At 47.7% G+C, this 11,443-nt stretch overlaps 1 protein-coding gene across 1 annotated transcript in view; it reads left to right on the plus strand.

Moving 5' to 3' along the window:
* Positions 1-10,558, plus strand: part of prep (prolyl endopeptidase) — an 11,422-nt gene extending 864 nt beyond the window's left edge. The window contains exons 3-15 of the mRNA XM_060041439.1: positions 1,120-1,253; positions 1,640-1,770; positions 2,533-2,742; positions 3,518-3,639; positions 3,845-3,950; positions 4,421-4,612; positions 5,058-5,255; positions 5,448-5,551; positions 6,966-7,197; positions 7,994-8,125; positions 8,323-8,479; positions 9,042-9,765; positions 9,848-10,558. Of these exons, the coding sequence (XP_059897422.1) occupies positions 1,120-1,253; positions 1,640-1,770; positions 2,533-2,742; positions 3,518-3,639; positions 3,845-3,950; positions 4,421-4,612; positions 5,058-5,255; positions 5,448-5,551; positions 6,966-7,197; positions 7,994-8,125; positions 8,323-8,479; positions 9,042-9,336 (2,013 nt within the window). The 3' untranslated portion in view covers positions 9,337-9,765; positions 9,848-10,558. The remainder of the gene's footprint in view (positions 1-1,119; positions 1,254-1,639; positions 1,771-2,532; positions 2,743-3,517; positions 3,640-3,844; positions 3,951-4,420; positions 4,613-5,057; positions 5,256-5,447; positions 5,552-6,965; positions 7,198-7,993; positions 8,126-8,322; positions 8,480-9,041; positions 9,766-9,847) is intronic.
* Positions 10,559-11,443: the final 885 nt, after the last annotated feature.

An 11,443-nucleotide genomic window follows, 5' to 3' on the forward strand; every position in this document is an offset into this window, starting at 1 on the left:
ATGACACCCCGCTGACCCTATTCAGAGGGCACGAAAAAAAATCCCGTGGGCAGTTATTTTTGACTCCCACACCATTGATGTGTTCAGCGGGGAGGATATCAGGGAAAGGCTGATGATGTAATATGGGGCTATTATTGTAGCAGAATTATTTACAAATGTGAGTGGAGAGTTGTGCAACTGTATCTCAATCCATGTTTACAGATTGGTAAGTGGGTCAAATAATGTCCCAATGGGTACTGAGATTTGTTAATGTGTACAGGCTGCTGCAAATGTGTATTCAGAATCTGTGTGCGTATTCAGATGTGTAAAACCTGAATCTGTAAATGTGTAGTAAAATCTGTAAATTGGTACATGGATATTAATGGAGGAAAAGTATAACTAGTTTGCGCCAAGGGCTTGAAATACAGACTAGTTACAACCCAGGAAGGACACCCGATTGGGAGGCTTGTGACTACACTGCTGCCGGCCAGAGATCTGCCAATAGGTGTGGCAATTTGTCTGATTGCATCAGCAGCTAAGCAGCCTACATACCCCCAGGGGGTGTTAGAACCCAGTGATTTTTGTTGTGACATTGCTGCATAGGTTCGTTAAAATCACTGGAGGCCCCTGACTGGTAGTTTAGATATACTAAAGGCCCACAGAAAAATCGCCACACACATTTGCAAATAGTACTGCTACAATATTGACCCCCTATGGTTTTTTGCCTGATTTGATATAGGATACCCGCCCAAGATAGTAGTGGTGGCCGGCATTTTGGCAAATCATAACAAAAATGAAGGGCATGAGGAGCAAAGCCGTCCGGTATCTAAATGGCACATTAAGCACTTTTTGAGCCACAGCACTTATGGGTATATTCTTCCCTATCTGCATAACCCCTGACATTTATAATGTATTTTATCTTGTCTGTTACTGTTTTTGTGTCAGTCTTTGTTGTGTGTTTAACTAGCATGGATCCGACTATTAACAAATCACTGCTTTGTGTGTATGTGACAAATAAAATCGGAATCTGAGAATAAACCACACGCTGTCTCTGTGGGACCCCGGTCAACATAAAGAGGCCACGTCCTCTCCCCGCGGATGTGTCATTATACCAACGTCAGCACTGCTGTCCCCCTGCAGGCCTTTGTCAACGCCCAGAACCAGCTGACCATGCCCTATCTGGAGCGCTGCGAGGTGCGAGACCTGTTCAAGGAGCGGATGACCGAGCTCTACGATTACCCCAAGTACAGCTGCCCCTTCAAGAGGGGAAGCAGGTGAGAGGACTGGCTAGGGACAGACCATACATTAAAGCAGAAAGGTTTCTACTTTGCTAGGTATCCACTCGCCCACCATTAAATACATAAGTTCATGCAATGTTGTACAACCATCCCTCTTTATTAGCCTAATGCCCGCTACATAAAGTAAAATAGTCAGAACGTTAATCAGCCCAAAAGATGTGGAGTATAAAATGAATATGCAGAATGGATGAATTATTGCTTTAGTAGTCAAATAACGTTATTTTGTTAACTTTACAATTAGTACTCCTTGGTAAAGACAATGTAGTATTTATTTTTTTGCTCAGTTTAAGACATGGTCCATTATGCACAGTGAAATATGGACACTGAAATGGGTGTTTAATGGTGGAGTCTGGTGGGTGCAGGTACTTCCACTTCTACAACACGGGTCTCCAGAACCAGAGCGTGATGTACGTGCAGGAGAGCCTAGAGGCGGAGCCCACCGTCTTCCTGGACCCCAACACCTTCTCTGAAGATGGGACGGTGGCCCTCAGAGGTAGGTCAGGACTAGGGATCGACCGATATTATCGGCCGATATTCGCGGTTTTTACGTGTATCGTATCGGCCGATACGCGGCTGATTTTCGCCGATTTTTACTTGTTCTACCTCACCTGTTTTTAATATTTGTTAAATATTGTTCATCTACTTGTTCTTACTTGTTCTACTTCACCTGTTTTTACTATTTGTTAAATATTGTTTTTTATATTGAAGTTCAATAAATGTTCCTTTAAAAAAATAAATAATAATAATCGGCTCAAGAAAATCGGTATTGGCGTATCGGCTAAGGCTGATGAAAAAATATCGGTATCGTATCGGCCCTAAAAAATCGGTATCGGTCGGTCAGGACCCTGTGCATGTCATATTGGATTGAACCCCAAGTATTGATGGTGTTTGGTTCATCAGTGATTGATGTATTGATAGTTGGTATTTGTTTAGATTTGATAGTTTTCTTGCCCTTGTCCACAATGGCTCCAAGATATGGATAAATTAATTAATTGAAGCAATGTTGAGTTGCTATAACCCTGATTCTACTGTTCGGCTTTGATTATTGTAATTTTTGGTCAAGCTACGACAATATTGATAAACTCTTCTCATGTGTGTATGTGTGTGTATGTATACATATATGAAAAGTGTGTTCTCGTTTATACGAAGCAAATCGATTTCTTATAAACCATTAGTCTTTCTGCCGAATAGCGGCCTTGCCATGACCCTGTAAATCCTGTTAAAGCCGTCTCCTAACACCCCCCCCCCCCCCCAGGCTATGCCTTCTCCGAGGACGGGGAGTACCTGGCGTACGGCACCAGCGACAGCGGCTCGGACTGGGTGGAGATGCGCTTCCTGCGCGTGGAGGGCGCCTCGCTGCTGGAGGACCGGCTGAAGCGCGTCAAGTTCAGCTGCATGTCCTGGACGCACGACGGCAAGGGGCTCTTCTACAACTCCTACCCCCAGCAGGAGGGCAAGAGCGACGGTGAGACCCCCGACCCTCCCCGTGGACCCGTGTATTCATGAGGGTTACTGTTTAGTCCTCTAGCGGACAACGCTTTTAGCCAAAGCTCCTCAACTAGGGATTGTGGTGCAGCATGTTGTAAGGGAGCCGCTAGGGGTTGTTGTCGTTTGTCCGTTGCGTAAACATTATGAAGTGTACATTAGGGTTGCCGCGGTGTGGGCATTTTCACGTAGCGCGGGGAGCTCACGTAGGGATTGGGCTTCGCGGGGTTTGTTTACCGACGTTGCTATGGTTACCAGTCTTGTAAGGAAGCGGGCCAATTCTCGGCGCGCCAATTCTCTTCCGCACAGAGCAGAACTGTGGCCTATTCTACACATTTTAATTTTCTTAATTATAATTATATTATTCATTTTTACTGAATTTTTTTTTGTTACGGAAAAAAACAACAAAGAAAACTTGGTGTTGCCGGTGTGCAACACCGAGTAATCGTTGTTGGCCTCACCATGGCAACCCTAGTGTATATACATTTGTAATGAATGTATGGGTTAGTATTTCCTTGAATGTCATTGAGGAGGTGATGGAAATAAACATACAATTATAGATTGTTTACTGATGTAGGGAAAGGCATGTCAAAATTGCGCATCCTCAACCGGTATCCCTTCAATGCATTGTTTTTTGTATGATGATATTCATGTATCTTGCATCAGATGGTTTTCCTATAACTTGGACGACAGCCGTCAGATCTGTGGAGGTGACGAGGCTAAGCGTAGTGTTCTGTGCTATCTGTCCGCCCCAGGCACGGAGACGTCCACCAACCTGCACCAGAAGCTGTATTACCACGTGCTGGGCACCCCCCAGGCCCAGGACTCCCTCTGTGCCGAGTTCCCCGAGCAGCCCAAGTGGATGAGCGGCGTCGAGGTGAGGTCCTCCACAGCGCTTCAACAGAAAACCTCATTGAGTTAATGGATAAAAAGATAACGACAAAAATGAATGAAAAAGTATGTTTTTGCCTTTTTAATGTTACATCTTTGTGCACCTTGCCACAGGTGCACACAAACACTCACTCATAGCCGCCATATTGCGAGGATTCGGAGTCAGTGTGCTGCTTGTGTGTGTGTTGCAGGTGTCGGACGACGGGCGCTACAGCCTGCTGTCCATCAGGGAGGGCTGTGAACCGGTCAACAAGCTGTGGTACTGTGACCTCCACAGCCTCCCGCAAGGCATCACTGGTACGATCCTATCTTCACTGTTATTAATAGGATTTCAGTTACCTTTTATTAATTGTAATTATTTATTTGTGGTGATGTTACAAACGGCTGCCATAGTCCAAATTGAAACTGCGACAGATTCATGTGTTTTATTATTTCAAGAAAAACGTCATAGGTTATAAAGCCTTTAATCCCCTTTATTGTGGTAGCACTGTATGTGGTTATTATCAGTCTATTTTTATTGTCCTCCAGAGAGGAGGTTTATTGCCGCAGGTGTACCCCACGTGGAATATGTAATGCACACGGAACATAAACACACACCACAGCACAGGAAAGCAAAGGTAGTAGTGCATTGCTTTAGGGGATCATCCTTAATATTAAAACACGTCTCACATGATTGAGGGAATGAGAAGCCAGTTCCCCCGCTCACCCTCCTGATGGAACCCGTAGTCCCCCTGTGCCTGGACCCTAACACCCTCCCCCTCCTCCAGGCCTCCTGCCCTGGGTCAAGCTCATCGACAACTTTGACGCCGAGTACGAGTACGTGACCAACGAGGAGACGGTGTTCACCTTCAAGACCAACCTGGACGCGCCGCGCTACCGCCTCATCAACATCGACTTCTCCTCTCCGGCCCAGGGCGGCTGGCAGGAGCTCATCCCCCAGCACGACAAGGACGTCATCGGTGGGTACTGGCTGGCTCGCCTTGTCTGACTGACCGACTGACCGACTGGCTGGCTGGCTCAGCCTGTCTGACTGGCGGGCTGGCTCAGCCTGTCTGACTGGCGGGCTGGCTCAGCCTGTCTGACTGGCGGGCTGGCTCAGCCTGTCTGACTGGCGGGCTGGCTGCCCCTCTATTATTTTTCAACTGACTAACAATACTGCCCAGCGAATTGTCTGTTTCTGTTTATTTCTCTTTCTCTCTCAAAGTAAATTGTAGATATTTAAATCAAATATGAAGTGTGTGTGTGTGTGTGTGTGTGTGTGTGTGTGTGTTCGTTCATCAGCCTATTCCTTTATCAGCGTTCAAGCCGCCGTGTGTTCTATAGTAGACTTGTCGTTCTCTGTTCTGATGTTTTCTGTTGCCACCTCAATGCCCCTGTCCTAACGCCCTCCTCCCCGTCCCACAGTGTTCGCCACCTGCACCTACTCCAGCTTCCTGTTCGTGTGCTTCCTGCACGACGTGAAGAACGTGCTGAAGATGTACCGGCTGGGCTCCGGGGAGGAGCTGCGGACCTTCCCCCTGGACGTGGGCTCCGTGGTGGGCTTCACCGGCCGCAAGATGGACTCGGAGATCTTCTACTACTTCACCTCCTTCCTCTCGCCAGGTGACCCTTGCGAGCAAGCTGCCCTTGCTTCTGTGGCAAGCGCATTTAGTTTCCGGGATAGATATAGACTCATCTTCTAAATATAGAAAACCAATAATTGTGAGTCTTGGGCGCAGTTGCAAAACTGGGACTGGGATATGAGGATGACGGCTCTAACTGTCTCATCCCTCGCTCTCTGGTTCTCCTGCCCAGCTATCATCTACCACTGCGACCTCACCAAGGAACCCCTGCAGCCCCACGTGTTCCGGGAGGTCACCGTCAAGGGCTTCGACCCCTCCGAGTACCAGACCACACAGGTCAGCACGGACCGGGTCTCTGACTTGCACCTGCACTGCACTCTCTGTGGCTTTCAGCGTTCGACAAGGTCACAACAGAGCTTCAATGTAAAGCAGGCTGCGTACCAGACTAGCACTAAAGTACCAAACATAATGGACGATTGCGTTCTGTGTTTGATTCAATATAATGGCCGGCGCGCCAAGGTTTATAGAAGGGCTGGAGGTTATAGCGTGGCTGTATGGCGGCGCCGGTGTAAGCGCTCGCATTGAAACAGGACCCCTTTAATTCACTTCAGAGCACCTCTAGTCTGGGCTCATCTTCCCACCTACCAGGGCTTTTGTCTGAAGCCCGAGACGGTTGTTTGACTGCTTGCTTCAATATTAAGATATTTGATCCCCATGTTTGCCAGCTCTTCTGTGTATTCCTGCTCGGATTGATAGGGCACAAGAATCCATGGATCCAAACCTAATCTCCATTGTGTTTGGGGGAGGATAGCAAAAACACAGAATTTTACCCACATTTTTCTTTCAATCAGGGATTAATTAACAGTCATAAAATGGCAAAGTTAGGCCAGAAATGGGAAATGGGATTGGGCCTTAACCTCATATAAGATAAATGACCATGCTAAAACAAAATAATGTGGTTTTGGGTTCAATGGCTCTTCAAATATTCACACAATGAAATAACTCTGTCTAGCTCCAACTTTTTGTTGGAGGTTTGCTTACATGCGCGACGAATAGTTAAATATTGAAGCAAGCAACCGTAAAACTGTCTGAACATAAAATAGCCTTGATAGGTTTGAAACTCTCCAAGCGCAAGGCTTGGAACGTATGGAGGTACTTCAAAATATCATCATAAAAGGAAAAGCTGCGTTATGCATTATGCAAAAGATGATGAAAATGCATCACAGCTCTAGCGCTATTAAAGAGCCTTGGAAGAAAGCAGGCTTGAATTAAATATTTCGGTGGGTTCATTTGGGTTCATTTTTTTCTCACGAAATGTACTTTTTATTGCACACATGAACCATGACAAAAAAAAATGGCAGTACCAAACATAGTTTTTGGGCACCTCTAGCACGTTGCGTTTCATATGGCCTTTAAAGTGCAGTATCAAAAACTGATTGATTTATTTTGTACATAAAGCAGCACGTTGTCTTTAATTGCTGGCCTTTTATAACTACTGAACCAACTCCACACCACTGTAAATGAAGGCTTAAAAAAAGAAAGAAAAAAAAAGTAATTTATACCTTTTGAGATCGCAAATTTATCACGATATATCGTGCTGGCCTACTTGATGGTTCCATTCAGAATCCACCAGAAGCATCCGGCTAGATGCCACCACTAGACCCTCCTGTCCCGTCACCGCCCAGACCAGCCTGTCTCCCTGTCTGTTTAGCCGGAGGCTAATGGATCGTTCCCCCGTCCCTCCCTGCAGATCTTCTACCCCAGTAAGGACGGCACCCAGGTGCCCATGTTCGTGGTGCATAAGAAGGGGCTGAAGCTGGACGGCTCCCACCCCGCCTTCCTCTACGGCTACGGCGGCTTCAACATCTCCATCACGCCCAGCTACAGCGTCTCCCGCCTCATCTTCGTGCGCCACCTCGGCGGGGTGCTCGCCGTGGCCAACATCCGCGGCGGCGGGGAGTACGGAGAGACCTGGCACAAGGGTGGGTGGGACCCCCCCCGCTGGCCCACTGGGAGGGTGCCAGTTTGGGTGTAGGGTGGTATGGTTTCCCCCGGTCCCCCATGGCCATAATCATGTCTTGAAAATGGATGTTGGTCTTAACAGGACACGATCTGGCCCCAAGTGCTTTGCTCTTGGAAGTGGATCATGGGTGTTTATAAATGTCTTGACTTTGAAACCACACCCAGTGTTTCCCACAGACCAGGTAGCAATGTGTGGGGGGGTAGGACGTGGAGTCTTTCGCAGCGTTTCGCGTTTGCTTATTTGCGTAATCGAGCAATCGCGCACAAAATACATTTCAAAGTGGATCGGCCCTCTTCCCGATCTCCGGTCCCTGCTGCAGAGCGAATTCAAATCTCCGGCACAACGGGCTGGGGGTCTAACACCGTATTAAATATAAACTATGCCCGCATTTCACATTAATCGCAAATATCCTCCTGCTTCGGGTTATCCTGTGTAGGCGCATAGAGAGGAGGCGCAGGAGAATCCGCTGTCAGTGCGTGTGCAGTGTATCAGTGATGCGCGGGTTTATCTAATAAGTGGTAGTGTACCCGCGCACCATTAGCATGTATGCACGCTTGTCTCTGTGTGCGTCAGTGAACGAGAAGGACGGGGGAGAAAGATTGCTATGCCGAGATGAATGAACGGAGCGATATTTATATTTCAAAAACAGAATAAATTTGTGGCGCTCGGTGTTCATTCTGCGCCACACATTGGTCCATGCATGGGAAACACTGTACACCCCCTTATGATTTTCTTTGTGTGTATTTGGCCTGTAGCCGGCATGCTGGCCAACAAGCAGAACTGCTTTGATGACTTCCAGTGTGCCGCCGAGTATCTGGTGAAGGAGGGCTACACCACCTCCGCCAAGCTCACCATCAACGGAGGCTCCAACGGGGGGCTGCTCGTAGGTAGGGCGTCCGGCACCCGTCCATCACACCTCATGTTGAGACTGAAGGAGGAGACTGTTTAATGGGACAATCGTGTGTGTGTGTGTTTGAGAAGGATGTGGCCATCTTTCTCTTTGGACTGCAGATCCCAGAAGCCATATCGTAGTGAAGCTAGTCTAGAATGCACCGTTTTAATGCGTGTGCGTTCCCTTGATCAGCGGCGTGTGTGAACCAGAGGCCGGACCTCTTCGGCTGTGCCGTGGCCCAGGTGGGCGTCATGGACATGCTCAAGTTCCACAAGTTCACCATCGGACACGCGTGGACCACCGACTTCGGCTGCGCCGACATTAAGGACCAATTTGATTGGCTTATCAAGTAGGTGCCCCTTCAGAGTTTTGTGCGTGTGTTCAGTATTAGACGAAAGAGGTTTACAACTGGTGCTTCTGTTTTACCACCTGAGATGGCTTAACATTTGGAATGTCATTTTACATTTGACGATCAATACTAAACTACCAACCGCCCTCCTCCTCCTCCTCCCCGTCTCCTCCTCCTCCCCCCCGTCTCCTCCTCCTCCCCCTCGTCTCCTCCTCCTCCCCCCCGTCTCCTCCTCCTCCTCCCCGTCTCCTCCTCCTCCTCCCCGTCTCCTCCTCCTCCTCCCCGTCTCCCCCTCCTCCCCCCCTCCTCCTCCTTCCCGTCTCCCCCGCCTCCCCCGTCTCCCCCGCCTCCCCCGCCTCCCCGTCTCCTCCTCCACCTCCTCCCCGTCTCCTCATCCTCCTCCCCGTCTCCTCATCCTCCTCCTCCTCCTCTTCCTCCTCCCCGTCTCCTCATCCTCCTCCTCCCCGTCTCCTCCTCCCCTCCTCCCCGTCTCCCCCTCCTCCTCGTCTCCTCTTCCTCCTCGTCTCCTCCTCCTCCTCCCCGTCTCCTCCTCCTCCTCCAGGTACTCCCCGCTCCACAACATCCGCGTGCCGGAGGGCGAGGGCGTGCAGTACCCGTCGGTCCTGCTGCTGACGGGCGACCACGACGACCGCGTGGTGCCGCTGCACTCGCTCAAGTACCTGGCCATGCTGCAGCACGTGGTGGGCCGCAGCCCGCGCCAGACCAACCCGCTCTTCATCCACGTGGACACCAAGTCGGGCCACGGCGCCGGCAAGCCCACCAGCAAGGTCATCCAGGAGGTGGCCGACACCTACGCCTTCATCGCCCGCTGCCTCAACCTGAGCTGGATCAAATAGTCGCCCCGGCAATCGCGCCCCTCTCCCACCCAAACGCTCGCACTCCCCTCTCAACCCCCCCCACTGCCTCTTTGCAGTTTGTTTATCACCCCCCTGCACTTCACACACAACGGTTCTGATGGGTTACCGGTCTTTTTATTGAAATGAGTGCTTTGAGCTAACAATGCTGCATTAATCAACTCACAAGACATCCCGTTCTCGTTCAAGCCTCAAGCCGTCTTCAACCATAGGCTGTCCCGTCGCCATCCATTTCTCTCTCTCTCTCTCTCTCTAGCTCTCTCATATCTCTCTCGCTCTAGCTCTCTCTTGCACTCTCTCTAGCTCTCTCGCTCTCGCTCTCGCTCTCGCTCTCGCTCTCTCTAGCTCTCTCTCTAGCTCTCTCTCTCTAGCTCTCTCTGTCTAGCTCTCGCTCTCTCCCTAGCTCTCGCTGTCTCTCCTAGCTCTCTCTGTCTAGCTCTCGCTCTCTCCCTAGCTCTCTCTCTCTCTCTAGCTCTCTCTCTGGTCTGTCTAGCTCTCTCTCTCTAGCTGTCTCTCTAGCTCTCTCTCTGGTCTGTCTAGCTCTCTCTCTCTAGCTGTCTCTCTAGCTCTCTCTCTCTGGTCTGTCTAGCTTGTAAAAAGGAAGAACTCTGGTCTGTTGTTGGGCACGTCCCTAAGCTAACAGCGCAGCACTTGTAGCCAGTTCTCCCTCCCATCTTCTGTTGGCAGAGAATTCACTTGTCTCTTATATATTTCTTTTTTTATATGTATGATTAATTAAAAGGAAACAACGGTTGCAAAGGAGTCTCCCTTTGACTCTTGAGGGGGAGATGGCTCCTGTTACGCTCATGAAATCAGCCATCACATTAATCATTTCAAGGTCACTAAGAACACTAAATTACTGTCAAAGCCGCGGCATCCAGACTATTTATTTCCATTAGAACTCCAGGAAAAAGGCATATGTAGTACTTTATGTAGACACACGGTATTGCGCATTTAATGCAAGATGCAACTGAAATTGCCAGGGCGTGAGTGCAAATGCAAATGCTCTCTCTTTTTTGAGTGTGTACACGTGTTTGAGTATTCATACATATGTTAATGTGTTAAAGGTCAACCCTCATACCCCTTTTTTTAAGAAGTTGATTTCTACCTCTGGACATATGCTGATTCTTTTGCCTTTTTTTTTTTAAAGGGAACTGAACGAGATTGGCACTTCAATAAAAAAATAATGTTTTTTCTTTTTTTTAAAGCAATTTAAAGTGTCATTGACAACCAGGATTTTATTTAGTGTGATAGTAAAAATTGTATTAACCTTTTAATTGAATGGTGCTGTAGGTTAGTTTGAGGAGTTCTTCTAACGCATGAGGGGGAGTGGACTAGTAGTTTTATCAATCCATCATACAATAAGCTGGTCACCCACATACTGCTCATAATAGATGTGCAGTGTCCTCTAGTGTATGGTGGTAAGTGTAAAACGTGAATTCGTTGATTAGGCCCCGGGTTCTAGAATTATTGTCATAGAGATGGGTGTCCACAATGGGGTCTTTTTTTTTTAATCAATAAGGCTGGTAACGTCGAATTTATACAATATATAGGACTATAAGATAAATTAAGCCAATAATTGGTCAAATCGGCTTGGGCATTAACGAATTTCCACCCAGTATGCCTATACTTAATAGAAGGTTTACTGATAATTCATAAATTGTAAGTTTTGGGAAAAACAATCGGAGCAGATACGCAGGTGAAATAAAACAATGCGAAAAACTATCTATAGATCATTTAACTCGCTTAGGAAATATTAAGAAAGGGAAGTCTTATTTTTCCGCCGCAAATAAATCTGAACCTTGTTTGTTCCAGGCGGACGCTTCGGTTGTTCAACATTTCATGGTCAATTAATTCGATACAACAAAGGCTTTGAACAATGTTTATTGTAAGCACAATTAAAAAAAAATGGATACTAAACAAAATAGGCCTACACTACACTTATAAACATGCTCCGTAGGTGTAAATAACATTCATATTCAAACTATTAAAAACATTAGTAGGCCTACTGCCATGAAATACAATAGGCCTGTAATAACGACATAGTATTATAGTAGCCTATATATATAATAGGAAATGCACATTTAAT

Source organism: Gadus macrocephalus, chromosome 21 (genome assembly GCF_031168955.1).
Source record: "Gadus macrocephalus chromosome 21, ASM3116895v1".
Lineage (NCBI taxonomy): Eukaryota > Metazoa > Chordata > Actinopteri > Gadiformes > Gadidae > Gadus > Gadus macrocephalus.